We start from the raw sequence: 17,092 nt of genomic DNA on the forward strand, positions 1-17,092 counted from the left end.
AAGAAAAAATTTTCTGGACAACAAAATCAGTTTATTGAACCAAAATATGTTCAATCACAAGAGAGATGAAATAAAATAATGTTATAAAAAGCATCACTGGAATATGTTGATGAATTAATTTAATTATAGAAAATGGTGGCATGGATGCCGTGAAAAGTCTGCAATATGGACAGATTAGAAGAACATTCCAGGTGTGATCAGGATTTAAGTGTTAAATGCACAATATGTTATAGAATTACAGAATCAGAAATGAATCAATGCAGTGCAGAGAATCATGCCAATAAATCAAGGCAATAAATTAATATATTACTGTAGTATATAGTCTTGGTAGGATGGACGTTTCCTTGAAGTTATAAGTAACAGAACACAACACATGCACGTCCCTGATTGAACGCACATGCTCCTCACGTGTCTGCCACGTTGTCTCTTGCAGTCTTTTTAAGGGGTTTTTCCAAGGAATCAGAGGACCAATAAACGGTGTGCACCTTCCCTCTCACGAGATCTCTCTCACTTTTTCTTTCTTTCCCTCTCACAAGCATACTTCACTAAACTCAACTTAAAGCTTGAGTTTATTTCCATCTCAAACGTATCTTTCCATTTTTTGACATGTTCCTACTTTCTATGGTCATCAACCCCCTTTAGCCGTTCAAAAATAATAGTGGAAGTAGAAGAAGATCTTTGATGACCCACTTTGCTAAATTCAAGGCTGAATAGTCCCATGTTGAGAAAAAGAAGATGATGATGCTGACCACAACTGTTATCACCTTGCTCCTAGGAACTTTGCGCAACTAGCACACTACCACCACCCTTATCCCGTGAAAGAATCCTCATGTAAATCTCTCTCACAATTCTCATCACCATGCCCTCGTGTCATCACACCAACACCAACAACCACCTCAACCTCAACGAAGGTCTCACACAGAACCACAACAAGACAAGGAAACGAGGTTGTTCCTCTTCCTCCTCATCCTCTTTGGTACGAAGATACCGTTTCAAGAGAGCCATTTTGGTTGGGAAAAAAGGAGGGTCTAGCACCTCAGTTCCTTTGTGGAAGACTAGGACGAGTTCTCCTTCTCTTCCTGCACAACACACAACGAAGCCTTTGCATTCTTGTGCCTCCATGTTGCCCTCCAAGGACAAGGAACTTTCCGTGTCAGCGAGGAAACTCGCTGCTACGCTGTGGGAAATCAATGATTTGCCTCCTTCGAGGGTCAAGAAGGAATTCGAGGTTGACCAACTGAGAGCGTGCAAGGAGAAGGTTCGAGGCAGAGAGAAAGGTGTCAGATCGGGCTTGTTGAGGCCACAGATGTCAGATCCATCGCATAGTCCTGCCTCGGAGGTGAATTCATTTTAACGTTTTTTTTTTCTTTCTTTTTGTTGCTTCGTGGGGTGTGGTTTGATTTTTTTGCTTTCGGTTTCTTTGTGCAGAGAATGAAGGGGCTTGAAGGGGATAGCTGCAAGAGAAGAGTGTCGGGGTTTTCCCATCAACTTCTATCGGGTGATTACTATTTGGATGCTCTTGATGCTCATATCAGTGCCCATTTTATTGAGGTAAAGAGTGAATTTGTTTATTATTTTATTTGGGATTGGGAGTAAGGGTTCTAGCTCAATTGGTTTAGCATACGATAGTTGTTGTAAACTTTTTTGGTACAAAGTTCAATTCCGATGAATCGACTTAGGATTTAGGATCCAATTGAAAAGTATGAGACTCGAGTCTAATGTTACAAGTATAGAATTTTAGTTAGAGGTTTGTTAATAAGGCCATGGGACCTCCAACTACAATAAATAGCTTTTGTAATTGTGGTATGAGATTCTAGTGTAGCCTTTATAAGGCTATTATCAGATTAAAATAAGCGGCACTTGATACGATGTTTTAAATTGTTATTAACGAATGGTTTGAGTTTTAAAGTAACAACCATGACCTTATAGCTCCTACTGTTATTTCACCCAGAACCAGTATGATATGTCCCTTTTACATGTTTTTTGATTTGGGATTTGCATTTCAATTGAAAGATATAGGTCTGATCTGTTAAATAATTTATACTTTCTTTGCAAATAATGGTATCTTGTATTTGTTGGCAAGGAAGAAACTGAGCTATGTAGAAAAGTTGAAATGCAGGAGGTGGAAAATCAGTTAAGAAATGAGAAGAATCGTGGGAAATGCACGGGTGGTGTTAAGAACCGTCTGAAGGAAGCTAGAAGTGGCCTATCTACATCAAAGAAGCTTCTAAAGGTGTTGAATCAAATGTGCCTTAGAGAGCAGCAAGCATCAAGCATGCCTCTTGTTTTGGCTCTGGGGAGTGAGCTTGATAGGGTGTGCCACCAAATTGATCAACTGATCCAAGAACAGCGCTCGAACTCGAACCAGAACGATATAGAGCATGTCATGAAGCATTTTGCAGAAGAGAAGGCTGCTTGGAAAAGAAGAGAACGAGAAAGGGTTCATGATGCCATAAAACATGTGGCAGAAGAGCTTGCAGTGGAGAAGAAGTTGAGAAGGCAAACTGAACGGTTGAATAAGAAGATTGCCAAAGAAATGGCTAGTGTGAAAGCTTCTCATTTGAAAGCTTCCAAAGAGCTTGAAAGGGAGAAGCGCGCAAAGGAGATTTTGGAGCAAATATGTGATGAACTAGCCAGAGGCATTGGTGAAGATAGAGCACAGGTGGAGGAACTGAAAAGGGAATCGGCTAAGGTTCGCGAGGAGGTGGAGAAGGAAAGGGAAATGCTTCAGTTAGCCGATGTTTTGCGCGAGGAGAGAGTCCAGATGAAGCTTTCTGAGGCTAAGTATCAGTTTGAGGAGAAAAATGCTTTTCTGGAGAAGCTCAGAAATGAGCTTGAGAACTACATGAGGACTAAAGATGGGCAAAATGAGGATGTTTCTCCAGAATGTAAAAAGATCAAGGATCTTGAGTCTTATTTCAATAATGTCTGTAGGGGATTCCAGAATGCAGAGAAAGAGGATGATTCGGATGTTGAAAATGATGTACAACATGAAGGAGATGATGATTCAGATGATAGTGATCTCCATTCCATTGAATTAAACATGGACAATGAGAGTAAAGGCTACAAGTGGGGTTATGCTTGTGAAAATGCTGCTCAAGATAAGAGGTTTTCATTTGACAAAGGGAGTATAGGGAGGAAGTCTTTCTCTGAGAAAATTCAGTGGGGAAGTATTTGCTTCAACAAGGGAGCTTCAAGTGGTAGGAAGAGGGATTTTTCTATAAATATTCAGGAATTTTCTGATCATTTTGATCCTGATAGGTCAATTGAATTTCTCTCACAAGCAAGGATACAAGATGATAAGGATGAAACTCAGAGCAATAGGTCTACCAAGGGGCTCCAAGACTCTATGTCATGTGCCAATTCTGATAAGAGAAATGGTCTACTATTAACTTTGCAGTGTGCTAGTAGAGAAGCGGGGGAAAATGCTCTTGCCCTGGAGGGTGACAATGCAGGAAAAAAAAATGGATGTTAAGAATTTTGATAGTGGTAGTTAGTAACTTATTATCAGAGATAGCTTATACTATTTCTGTTCTGAACTGTAAATGCTGTCTTTGATGAGTTGAATATGTTCAAGGTTTATTATCATTGTTATGTTGGTAATTGTTAAACCTATAGCAAGAAACATGTACATATTGAATAGAGTCGCATACTGCAGTTTTGTGCTGGCTACTTCTAACTTTACTGGCATTTAAAGTGCAAGTCCTTTTTTTTAATGCTCTATCATGGGTTTCTTTTGACTTATTGGGCGAGAGGCAAATCTGGTTGGTGACATTGTAATTGTCATTAGCTCTATTTGAATATTCAGATAACATATCTATATAAAAAAATTAAAAAAAATCTTATTGGAAGAAGTTGTTAGAAAAATTGCTGACTAAGAATGTCATTGTCACACATGGATTTTCCTTGTAGTTCCAAAAGTAAATAATGGAGACTTTTCGGCTTGGCCTCAAAACAAATGAGATAAGAACAAAGACTCTGCTGCTAAAAACTATTCTGGGGACACAATTATGTGTTTGAGATGTATAGTTGTGATTTAAATGAAACAGTACAGGCTGTGACAGCGTGACGGATAACATTATCATTGGATACTTCCAACTCCAACAATTCAAATATTTGAATTCTGTACTGTATGTTGCCTCCGTTTGGAACTTTGAATCAACCATCGTGTGGTGGGGCATATTTGATATAATTTGACAACAACGGCTTTAACTTTTAGCAAAACAAACATTTCCAAATTTTGAACTCCGTGTAACATTGAATGTGTTCGTAGCCACCTTCTGCTGTTTATATTAATTGAGCTAATAATTTTTTGAAAGCATACGTGTTGAGTTTATCTTCACATAGTAAAATTTATATGGATCACAGAATCAAAGGTACTCAAATGAATCTGTTTAGTAATTTTCATGAGTTGTAGCACGTTTATTTTTTATGGAACGTCCAGGGTCAGCACCCATACTAGGACCAACACCAAAAACTAAGACTTAATATCTTCGAGATACTCAACTCTATTTGAAGGATAGACTTCTAATATATTTTTTTTTTATATACACACTGGCCTGGACATTGAACTCCTAACAACATACTAGATTCATTTGGCACATGTAATTTAAAGTTCTTTTTTTTTTTTTTGAAAAATAAGAAAAAAGTTATGCCTATTACAAAATTACTTCAATCCGTACGTTACAATATACTGGGCGGAATCACAAGTTTTTCTATACCTGGATAAATAACTCAACTTTAGTTTTTATTTGAGCAGAGGTAGTTAAAGAAACTGTTGTTGTAAGTGCGATTCATTGGTGAAATATGTTCATAAAATCTAAGGGTACCGAATAAATCTATTTATTCATCTTTTTTATCTACAAGTAAACTCATCTATTACAATAAAAAAAATAATTAATCAGATTTAATCTATCTATTTAATTTTATGGACGGTTAATAATAATTTTAATCTATCTATTAAATCATAATAAGATGTTTATTAAATTGAGATTTTAAAATATTATTTTGACATATAAAAAAGTCACGTGAATTTTAAAAAAAATGGTATAAAAATATAATGACTAATAAAAAAGAGAGAAATAAATTATTTAAAAATAAAAATTATTTAATTTTTAAAACATTTTTATATATAGATTGGATATTTATCCATGAAAAAATTATTAATGGATGAATTAGATAAATTTTTTTATTTTATTTTAAATGGATTGAATTTTTACACAATTTTTTAATAGATCTAAATAGATTGATGAATTAATTTTACCCGATTCATTATGATTTATGTAAAAAATTATGCGATGCATTTATTTATCACCACTAATAAAAACAACTGTCAGTTGATTTGCTTAAGCTTTCATGCAAGCATACTTTCACAAGCTTAATTTTTAGCTTCCGAAATTAAGTTAAAAATAGCAAATGAGTTCCACTTCCAAGTTCCAATGTCATTTTAATGTGGTCATATAAACCAAGCCAAAATGCAAGCGCTCATCGTACAAGGTAAGCCCAAATAACCTTTCATATATATGGACATAAGTGGTTAACATACAAGGTGTCAGATAAGGCTATGTGGACAGGTTCAGAACTTGAGGTTCGGAAATTGCTGACCATGAAAGAAAGAAACTACTTGGTCTTGTCTTCAGTTTTTGTCGATGTTGATGCAAAAGTAACGGGGTTCGTTGGATGGTCCTTCACAATCAAGCTAAGTACTTCAGGCCTTGAATAGTGCCCAACTACATCAAAATCGAACTTAGCTCTTGCTATTTCTCCAAGATCTGTGCAAAATTTTCAAGAATCGCAGTGTTAATAGACAAATTCTTTTAATAATCGAACACAAAGAAAGTGATCCAACAAAGAATGTCCGAGCCAACCAAAAACAACCTCAACGAGTTCCATAGTTTTAGCTGACTATTTACAGTACATATACATTCTGTGTAGTTAACAATATAGGTCCACAGACAAAAGTTAACGAGAGTAGAAAACAAAGTCAAATCCTAGAGAAAAGATTCAAGAATGAATGAATTATTTTTCAGAGGAATAACTGCCAAGGTAAAGTCCCTTTGACAACTGAATGATGAGTTAGTTACAAATCTCATGGGTGTGGAGTGTGATTGATATTGACTTGATAGTAGATGATCCTATAGACCTAAAAAAATTGATAAAATAAACTTCAATACTATTTTAAGAAAGTGAATTAAATTTAACTCAATTTTACAAAATTAACTTATAAGATGAAGATTTTCATCACTTATACATTCTATTAAGGTCTTATCACTGATCGATATGTAATCTTTAACAAAATCAAATCAGGAAATCCCCTTATGTCAGTTATAGACATTGTAATTTATATATTGCCTAACTACGATGTACTTTAATATGCCTTCTTAACTATCTTACCCACTTCACTATTTCCTTTTGGTACATAAAGTACTAATCCTACTGAGCAATGCAAGACAATTGATGCAGCAAGAGTAAATATGACATACCAAGATCTGCTGAGATTAGTGCCTCCCCATCATAGTTTGGTCCAGCCAGAACAGCCCCGGATGGTGATATAATGGCACTACCCCCAGCACATACAACAGAATCTGGTGTCAGATCCTCTTCTATGCCAGCAAAAACATACTCTGGAGGGGGTGGGTAATCCTTTCTCCTACAGAACTGGTTAGCTGACAAAACAAAACATCCACCTTCAAGAGCAATATGGGTCATTGATGCTTGCCACACCTCCCTGGAATCAGCTGTAGGAGCACAATATATCTCCACACCTGTTAAACAAAGAATTAAATTAGAATGCACTAAGGGCGTAAAAATGTCATCTAATCGTAAATTGCCAAGTAACAAGAGTTATTGACTTTTGTAACAATTACTTTAAAATTCATATTTTTTAATGCACTGATTGTGTAAAGTCTTTAACATTGAGAGTGTTAAATTTAAATTTGCTGAACAAATCCCCATAGATTTAGCAAAAATCTGAAAATAAATAATACATACATTGATAGTATAAAAATCTTTTACAAAATCATCTAATTACCAACCGTCAGGTATGATAAGCTTTTTGACATTTATATTAACCATCTTAAACTATAAACAGTAAAAAAAAACTTTTACGTTGATTGTGTATGCTCGTTGCTTGATAAACTCAACATAACAACACACTACACTGGTGTAAGCAACCAGCCCCAGTACAAGAAATAGAACCTTTAAATGGTCTTCTGTAATGTTTCTCATACAACAAACTGCCACAATGTGTAAAAGGAAAATAGAAATCTAACACAAAGAACTCTAACCTTTAGCATACATTGCAGTCCTTAATAGTGGCATTCTGTTCTCCCAACAAATGGCAGCACCTAGTTTTCCAATGGGAGTTTCAAAGACTGGAATGGTTGATCCATCACCAAACCCCCAGATAACCCGCTCCAATGCAGTTGGCATGATTTTCCTGTGCTTTCCTAGATAACGACCTTGAGAATCAAAGAAGAGAACTGTGCAATAAAGAGTGTAGCCATCCCTCTCTATCACACCCATCACTAAATATACTTTATACTTCCCTGCCATTGCTGCCAATCTATCCACTTCAGGACCTACAACAATACAAGGTTTGTTAATGGAAACTGCGTGCCCGCACTAACTTGGATCTGATAGAATAAACGAGTGATAATTTTAGGGATGAAATTTTTATATGTAAAATTCTTCCACAGGTTACTCACCTTCAACTTTAATGTAACACCAAATTGATTCTCAGGTCAGTTCGGTAAAAGATAAAAATAAAGGTAAAAAAAAATTATGCGTACTTTTTTCATAAGTTTTGAGTATTATATTAAAAAATTATGCATAAAATTTTCACCTCTATTATAATATCACACCATACAAACCTTAGTCTTAATTCTCAGGCTGAAATGAATAATATAATGTCAGCAGCCTGATTCCTTATTCCTTTCTATGTTTGTTAAAATAAAACAATCAGTTGACAGTGGCACACCGAATTAGACTAAGAAAATACATGTACAACCAAAGGTGGTCAAACTTCTCGGTCTTACACTGTACTAGAGTTCTTTGTCGGTCAAATGCTAAAGACAAGACATTTTGAGGGTGAAGTCAGTATTTGCAAGTGATCAAATAACGATCCTGATAACAAGTGACATAATAGACTAGATAAAAATTACAATGACACATAAATATGTGTATGAACTTAACTCAACTTTACATAAAGGATGAAAATAACTCCAACTTATATACTATATTTCAGCCATATCACTTGAGTTGTGGATTTGGATCTACGATGCTTTATGATATAAAACGGTTGTATAATAGTTTGTTGCAACATAAAGTAAGTAAGCAACGGCGATGTGAGTGTTTGATGTTTAGCTCTTACCAGGCACATCAATGGCTGCAGAATGATACCTGCGGAACTCTTCTCTACCCTTGGGCGTGCGATTTCCAATAGAAACACCAAAAGTTGAACCACGCGGATAGCCACCCACAAATGCTTCTGGAAACACCACAAGCTGGGATCCATAGCCCGCAGCTTCAGCCAAGAACCTCTCAGCTTTATCTGTACACAAAGAGACAAAACCATCATCACCAAGACACCAACCAATAGAGAGACTTACCCCAGATGGAGTTTTGAAGGCGAAAAGAGAAAAAGAAGAGAAAATAGAGAGCATAGGGGAAAAGGGTAAGTGGCGAAAAGAGAAAGGTAGAAAATTGGACCTAAAGTGGCTGGAGTGTCGTAGAAGATGGTGGAGGCTTGAACAACGGTGGCTCGGACAGTGGGGGCGTTGAAATCGGAACCCATGTCAACCTCAGCGAACAGAGGCCCCTCGTTCATGGTTGGGTTTGTTGTTACGAGTGCCATGTCTTTCGCAACTTCACTCTCCTCTCATCCTCTTCAACATCACTAAGCTCAAACATCCCTTCCTAACTATTTATCTATGTTCAAAAATTTCGAGCCATATAGAAATATTTCCAGTATTATGTTCCTCTAGTTTTATCCATTTCTAAATTTTGTTCCGTTATTTTAAAATTAAGATATCTATTTTTTTTTTAAAATATAAAATTTTAATTTTTCATCATTAAGGGTTAAATTTGAATGTTTATTTATATTTAAGTGTTAAAATATTTAATAATACGATATTTAGAGATTAAAAAATGTAAATAAAATTTATTAATAAAATAAAAATTAAATTAAATTTTTATATTTTTTTTTTATTTTTCATTAATTCATAATTTAGACTCTCTATTTTAAAATAAAGCCATTAAGTCTTTATAATTTTACAAATACTAGATTTTGATTTTTTAAATTAAATTGACACCTATTAATCATTAAATTTTAATATTTATTTATAATTAAGTGATGTGATATTTAATAATAAAATATTTTTTTTTAAAAATTTATTAACAAATAAATATCAATTAATTGTAATATATTATTTTTAATTTTAATTTTTATATGTCATTTCATTAAATATTACATTATTTAAGTGATGATAAGATAGATAACAATAAAATTGAACTTTTGATAAACATCAAATTAATAATAGAATCAAAATTATATATATATTTTTTAAAATAGGAAGACTAAATGTTCTATTTTAAATAAAGAGATTAAAATTATATATTGACAAAAACAAATAAATTAAAAGTGTAATTTAGAATTTAATATTATAAAAATATATAATTATTTTTTGTCTCTGATTTTTAAGTAAACTTCTTCAGATATTAAAAAGGGAAAATAATCGATTTCTCATCTCTCCTAGTAACTACCCCCAATCACGTGTATCTCATTATCTCTTTTATTTATTTATTTATTTTTTTATAATTTTTTTAAATTAAGAAGCACACCTCCTTTTCCTGCATAATATAATATAATAAAACTGTATTTTTTTTTACAAATAAATCTTGAAAAGTTCATATAACATTTTTATAATTTATAAGTTCATAATAATCTAAACTCTAAAGTAGTATAAAAGCCTGATATACAAATCAAATATGAAATTGTTTTACAAGAGTTTATTTATTTTACTAGTCACAGAAAAAAAAAATCACTTTTTTTCAATAGCAAACCCAAAAATTGTTTATTTTGCTTTAAAAATATTATGACATCGAAATATAATTTGTTAGAAAAACTCACATCCACGGTTAACTTAATTGATTGGAAGAAAAAAAAATGGGCCTCTAGCCCTCCCCGTACCCAAAAATAAAAATATTGAAAAAAAAACATCTGCAACTAGGTTATCTCATGCTTTTTTGTAGACCATTATTGGTTGGGCTCGGTTATTCTCACATCTTTTTTGTGATTCCTACGCTAACTTTTCATAGATAATCTCTTAATAAACCAAGGCTCATAAACTTCACCTCAGACAATAAGAACCTGTACTACGAGAGTTTTACATACAATCACTTCTCTCTCAACACCTCCTACACCAACAACCTCAAATGCTCACTATAATCTTCTAAGAACATAGAATATATTAAAATATCATTGATAAATATCACCATTAACCTATTTAAGAAAGGTTAATCATATTCATATAATTCATGAATAATTGAGAAAATTTTATTTTAATATAGATCTCATAATCCTTTTTCTTTCTTCTCTCACTTTTTATTTTCTTTTTTAAATAATTAAAAACTTCATTCTCTTCTACTTTTTTCTTTCTTTCTATTTTTCTCATACTTTTCTCATTCCAAAATCCAAAAATCCCATACTCAACGTACACCGATGAAAACGGATCCAATGATATTCATTCATTATCTGCATACCATTGATTAACATATTATTAGACTTAAATTAAATTTTAAATAATATCTTTTTAAAAGATTAAATTATATATTTTTTTTCTTTTTATTAATCTATAATTTTGTTCTTTTATTTTAAAATTAAGATATTTATTTCTTTTAATTTTAAATATATGAAATTTTGATTCTTTTATTAAATTAACATCTATTAATTATTAAATTTTAATATTTACTTATAATTAAGTGATATAATATTTAATAATATAATATTTAAAAATTAAAATTAAATAAGATATAAATAAGATTTTTATTAATAAAATAAATATTAATTATTTTAAAAAATATACAAATAAAAAAATTTATATACTATTTTTTCATTTTTATCTTTATATGTCACATTAATAAATATAACATCACTTAAATAGTGACAGATTAATAAATATTAAAATTTAATAATAAATTAATAGCAAATTGATGATACGATAAAAATTATATATTTTTAAAAATATAAAAATTAAATATCTTTATTTTAATATAAAAAATAAAAATAATAAATCAACAAAAATATAAAAACTAAAAATACAGTTTAGTCTTCTTAAAATCAATAATAATATCTTTTAATAAAAATATTTTAGAGATAAATTTTAAAAAATAATTATATTTAAATATTTTTCTTTTTATTAATTTATAATTTTGTTTTTTTATTTTAAAATTAAGATATTTATTTCTTTTTAATTTTAAATATATGAAATTTTGATTCTCTTATTAAATTAACATTTATTAATTATTAAATTTTAATATTTACTCATAATTAAATGATGTAATATTAAATAATATAATATTTATAAAAAAAAAGACGTATATAAGATTTTTATTAATAAAATAAATATTAATTATCTAAAAAAATAAATATAAATGAAGATTTTTTATATAATGTTTTTTTATTTTTATCTCACATCAATAAATATGATATCACTTAAATGATGACAGATTAATAAATAATATTAAAATTTAATGATAAATTAATATCAAATTGATGATGTGATAAAAATTATATATTTAAAAAAAATAATATATTTTCCCCTAAAAAAATTATATATTTTAAAAAAATAAAAAAAATTAAATATCTTTATTTTAATATAAAAAATTAAAATAATAAATCAATAAAAATATAAAAACTAAAAATACATTTTAGTCTTCTTAAAATCAATAATAATATTTTTTAATAAAAATATTTTAGAGATAAATTTTTAAAAATAATTATATTTATATAATTTTTAAAAATAATTTTTTTAAAATAAACTTTTAATAATATAGAAAAGTTATTTTTAAATTATAAAATTTTAAAAAATAATATAAAATAATTTTATAAAAGAGACGTAAGCCAATTGCTTATGCAGGCCTGCACATGCAAAACGTTGTCACTATTTTTCTAGTCCTACCGTCCTACTCAGTGGGACAGTCGAGTTGAAAGATGACATTTTAGGTTGAAAATTACAAAATGAAAGGGACTCTTTTATTTCCAAAAGAAACCTCTATGAAATACGAAACTACTTAATGATTTATTTGGATAAAGACAGAAAATATGAAATAAAAATTTGGATAAAATGAAGTAAGAAATAAGAGAAAATGAGTAAAAACTTATTAGATTATTTCAGATATTTAAATTGAAAGAAATAAGAGAAGAATAAAAGATAAACAAAACGTAGATGACTAATTCTACTTTTAGACTATTTTTTTTATTAATTAGTAATTTTAGTCTCTATTTTAAAATATAAATATTTAATCTTTTTAAATTTTAAATTTTTTTATCCTTCTATTAAATTGACATCTATTAATTATTAAATTATAATATTTGTTTACATTTTACTGATATAACATTTAGTAATATGACATTAAGAAATAAAAAATATGAAAATAAAATTTATTAATAAAATAAATATCAATCATTCATTGACTTATTTTTTTAAAATTTTATCTCTACATATCATATCACTAAATATTATGTAATCAATTTATATGATGACAAATTATTAAACAATATAAAAAATTAATGATTAACAAGCATTAAATTGATGATATAATCAAAATTATGTATTTTAAAAAATAGGGGACAAATGTCTCTATTTTAAAATAGAGAAATCAAATTGCAAAATGACAAAAATAAAAAATTAAAAGTACAATTTAGTCAAAATAAATTATATATATATATATATATATGTTGTTTTTCTAATTATTTTAAAATTTTAATTTGATTTCATTATTTGAAAATGATTTAATTTAGTTATTTTTTCAAATATTCATCTTACCTTTATGTCTAAATTAACCACTAATGATATTAATGAAAGTCGACAACAACGTATCATCTAACATTTTCTTAAATGAAAGAATTAAATTAAATTATTTAAAAATAGTAAAATTAAATTAAATTATAAAAATAGATAAATAAATGTCAAAAAAATACAATTTAGTTAAAAAGTTTACAAAGAGTATATTTTTTTTAATGGATTCCATTTTTCTTTTTTACAAATTTATTACAAAATCTCTTTTATCTAAGTAGAAATTAATTTTATCATGGGTTCAAAATTTTTTCTCTCTCTCTTTTCCACTTTTTATTTTTTCAAATAATTAAAAAAATTAGTTTCTCTTCTAAATCTTTTTCTTGTATATTCTTTTACTAAATTTAGTTGAGACTTAAGACTTTCTCCATCTTATAATACGTGTCATTTTGGATTATTTTTATACATAAAATAATTAATTAATAGATAAAAAAGAATAATAATTTATAAATTTAACCTTATATTTAATTTTTCTTGTTAAAAGTTGTGAGACCCGTCCTCTTACTCCCCTTCCCTCTCAACATTTCATTTTTAGTCTCAATTTCTTCCTCTCACTTTCTCCTTCCCGCTCTTTTTGCCTTGTTCAGATTCTCAATCCATTGGAGTTGTAGGTGCTGAGTAGAAGTTAGCTGAGGGCACATAGTTCCTTCACCCTTGTTCCATATCTCCAAGTTTCTCCTTTTCTCTCCTTCTCTTCCGCTTCCCCAGAGCTTGGATTCTTCTTCTCCGAGGTAAGGGAAGCTAGATTTTTGTGCGGATTGTTTGAAATGAGTTTAGAAACTCAAAGGTTGCTTGATTCTTGGAGAATGATGGTCTGATTTGGGTGAAAATTTCATTTTTGGGATTTCGGGGAAAATGGTGAAAATCTGGGATTTCAATTTGTTGATGGTTGCATGTTGAAAATGAGTTGATTTTTGGATTGTATGATGAAAATGTGGTTCATTTGATGGATTGCATGTGTTTGAGCTGGTTGATTTTGCAGGTTTTGGGTGAAATTTTCTAAGTTTGAGGGTTGCTGTTTATAATTACGCCAGGCGTAGTTCTTGGCACCAGACTTGTAACCATCAGAGAGTTCCATTGATCAAGCACGTCGGGCGCAAGGCTAACTGCGCCGGGCGAGCTTGGGAATGGAAGCCCCTAGATGGCTCACGCCAGGCGTGGAAGAACCGCGCTGGGCATGATATCATACAGGGACTCAAGTAGTTGGGTTACTGGTGTGGCGCCGGGCGTGATTGGATCTCGTTGGGCGTTGAGACTCCCTGAGAGTCTCTGCCAGGAGTGGCGGCGGGCGCAATTGGAATTGCGCCGGGCGTGAGACCTTGGGGCGGTCTTTGCCTTACTTGCGCCGAGCTCGGGTTTGGTACGTTGGGCTTGTGAGACTCCTGAGAGTCTCTGCCTTCTATTGCGCCGGGCGCGTAAGAGCTTTGGAGCTCTCTGGTTGGTCCAGGCTGGGCACAAATCCTATTACGCCAGGCGTGAATGTTTTTTTTTATGACTATGCTGATTAATGTTGTATGATGTAAAGTTGAGTTGTGCTGTATAATGTTTATGCTGATGAATGTTGTTATGCCGAGCTGTGTTGTATGTTGTCTAAGCTGTTAATACTGTTAAGCTGAGCTATGCTGAGTGTTGAATATGCTGTTTAAAATAGTTGAGATGTGTTGATGAATATGAACTGTGTAGGCCGTAAGGCTGAGCTGTTGATCACTAAGACTGGAGGAGATGTTTTTCGAAGTTGCTCATCCCTTTGTGTGGATTGAGGAAGTTGTGGTGCTCTTAGAGCCCAATTTGTTGAAAACCCTCCTTGGGAAGCTGTCCCTTGGAGTGGTCACTATACTATTCTCCTTTAAGTACTTAGTTGGTCTCGTGTGTGGGCAAGGTCGAGGAACACGTGTACAAAGTGACCACGGTATAGGGGTCAGGTCGAGCTATACCGATTACAAGCGGCCAATCGAGTAAAGTACGAAGTCGGGAACTTAGTTCCTAACTGAGTATCGAAAGGTTGTAGTATTTGGAAGATAGTCGGTAGGCAAATTCCATAGGTGGCTTAGTTAAGCTAGCTAATGTCGTGGTAGGCCTAAAACCCAGCTGTTCTATCCTGACATAGTATCATACTTCCTTGTTTAAGTGGCAAAGTCTGAGAAATCGTGAAGTTGTTGATTGATATCCAAATTGCTGTTTACCTAGTAAACCAAAAAGGTTTTTTGCTATCGGTTCGGTAGGACCTAGCCACTTAAGCTGCTCACCTTTATTGTAGGAGATCTCCGAGTTGAAATGCGTGACGACGCATAAGCTGTTAGATGTTGATTTTGTTGAATGATATGAGCTGTATGTGTGCAGTGTGTTGTGAAGCTGATATGTAGATGTATGCTATTATGTGTTGCATGTTAACTTTGATGAAATTGATGATGTGCTATTAAGTTGAAGCTGTTTAAATTCATTTATATGCTGATTCTTTTTACTAGCTTACCCTTGCCTGTTTTCGTGTGGGTTGGATTGCAATGATCATACTGTGTATGGGAGCAGAGCAGGGATAGGTTGGAGTATAGTAGCAAGACTGCAACTGGCAGATAGAGCTGATATTTTGTTGTTTTTGGCTACTTAGTGTAGCTAGGTTGATGCTTATTTGTATATTGACTTGTTGAGCCTCAGGCTAGACCTATGTATATATATATTCTATTTATATGCATACTCTATTCTGTGTGGTGTTGTTGTTATGCGACGGCTAGGCGGGTCATTACAAAAGTAATACAACACAAAATCTCTATCTAATATGAATAGAAAAAAAAATAATACTACATAAAAAAAAATTAATGTAACACTTGAAATATAAATCATGTTCCAAAATTACACATGCTAATTGACAAAAGTATCCGTGAATGCAAATTTTTTTTACCCGATTGAAGTCCAGAAAAGCTTAAAATTTTTCCTTCAAAATTGTGAAGGTTTCACATATATCCATACCGAGAGTAATCTTTCCTTACCAAAACACCTTGACTGTGAACTTTTTTCAGCAATATGAATAAAAAAGAGTGAAAGTATTTTTCATATGGAACTCTTATCTTCTATGCAGTTATTTACTCTTTATATAACAATAAATTATAAATGATTAGCTATCTAAAATCACCAATCATGCATCAATAATATCTTTATCCTCTTATCTTACAATTCGGAACAAGAGCAAAACGGTTTGCACGTTGAGTGCATTTCCTTATCCATATACCAATTTAACTACAAGTTTAAGTCAATTTAAAGATAAATATCATTTAAATAGCAAAGCAACATCTTTATCAAAAAGGTTCTCCTTTTTTGAAATTTTCAAATAGGTTCTCCTTTTAGTTGGAATATACCGTAAGTTCCTATTTCTTTATCATCACAATGCTATTTTGACCAAATCAAATTGTATTGAAAAATTTGATCGTGAGCATGTTTCAAAATATTTCAACATTTGAAATATTAATTAAAATCTGTCATTCCTCTACTTTGAATAGAGTATATATTATTTCTACTTTTTGGTACTAGTAAAAAAATATTATAATATTTCACTTACAAGAAAAATACTTTATTTGATAAAAACTAAAATTTTGAATTTAATTATCAAATAATAAATTTTTCTTTAACAAATATTAGAAGACTTATTAATGTGTGACCCTGTAAATACAAAACTAAATTTCTAGTAAACTAACAACATTAATTTACTAATTAAAATTGACGTCCAGTAACACTCCTTAACATTCAGATAATATGAAATAATATTTTATATTTTCAAGAACCTTTAGAAGAATAACATAATATTTCCTTCCATCTTTATAACTCCAACTTAACTCTAGAATATGGTTTAATTGTCAAATTCTATTAAGTTAATATATAATAAAAAAATCAAGAAACTCTTTTTCTTTATTCTTTTAATTGCCTCAATCAAGGTCTTTATTTTTTCATTATAGAGTTCAAACTCATTATCAAGGATTGATTGATTCTTTCTTGATTACTCATCTAATTCTACAAGAATTTAATTA

General features: G+C 31.1%; 2 protein-coding genes across 2 annotated transcripts; one reads left to right on the forward strand and one right to left on the reverse strand.

The window, feature by feature from the left end:
* Positions 1 to 454: 454 nt before the first annotated feature.
* LOC109798936 (uncharacterized) lies at positions 455 to 3,672 on the forward strand. Its single transcript, XM_020359377.3, has 3 exons — positions 455 to 1,339; positions 1,429 to 1,551; positions 2,120 to 3,672. Exons 1-3 carry the CDS (start codon positions 860 to 862, stop codon positions 3,473 to 3,475), a joined length of 1,959 nt encoding a protein of 652 aa, XP_020214966.1. The 5' UTR covers positions 455 to 859; the 3' UTR covers positions 3,476 to 3,672.
* A 1,695-nt stretch (positions 3,673 to 5,367) lies between these two features.
* LOC109799314 (bifunctional nitrilase/nitrile hydratase NIT4A) lies at positions 5,368 to 8,933 on the reverse strand. The gene is made up of 5 exons (XM_020359863.3): positions 8,710 to 8,933; positions 8,372 to 8,551; positions 7,287 to 7,580; positions 6,483 to 6,764; positions 5,368 to 5,771 (listed from the first exon to the last, which is right to left on the reverse strand). The coding sequence occupies exons 1-5, from the start codon at positions 8,852 to 8,854 to the stop codon at positions 5,620 to 5,622; spliced, it is 1,053 nt and encodes a 350-aa protein (XP_020215452.1). The 5' UTR covers positions 8,855 to 8,933; the 3' UTR covers positions 5,368 to 5,619.
* Between the last annotated feature and the right edge of the window lie 8,159 nt (positions 8,934 to 17,092).

Source organism: Cajanus cajan, chromosome 8 (assembly GCF_000230855.2).
Source record: "Cajanus cajan strain Asha chromosome 8, NIPB_CcT2T_4, whole genome shotgun sequence".
Taxonomy (NCBI): Eukaryota; Viridiplantae; Streptophyta; class Magnoliopsida; order Fabales; family Fabaceae; genus Cajanus; species Cajanus cajan.

Bases quoted from the DNA above. Each gene is read 5' to 3' on its own strand.
- LOC109798936 (XM_020359377.3), top strand. From the start codon at position 860: ATGCCCTCGTGTCATCACACCAACACCAACAACCACCTCAACCTCAAC. The intron at 1,340-1,428 runs GTGAATTCATTT...TTCTTTGTGCAG, and splicing joins CGCATAGTCCTGCCTCGGAG to AGAATGAAGGGGCTTGAAGG. The intron at 1,552-2,119 runs GTAAAGAGTGAA...GTTGAAATGCAG, and splicing joins TCAGTGCCCATTTTATTGAG to GAGGTGGAAAATCAGTTAAG.
- LOC109799314 (XM_020359863.3), bottom strand. From the start codon at position 8,854: ATGGCACTCGTAACAACAAACCCAACCATGAACGAGGGGCCTCTGTTC. The intron at 7,581-8,371 runs GTAAGAGCTAAA...GTATTGTTGTAG, and splicing joins TGCAGCCATTGATGTGCCTG to GTCCTGAAGTGGATAGATTG. The intron at 6,765-7,286 runs GTTAGAGTTCTT...TTTGTTTAACAG, and splicing joins GACTGCAATGTATGCTAAAG to GTGTGGAGATATATTGTGCT.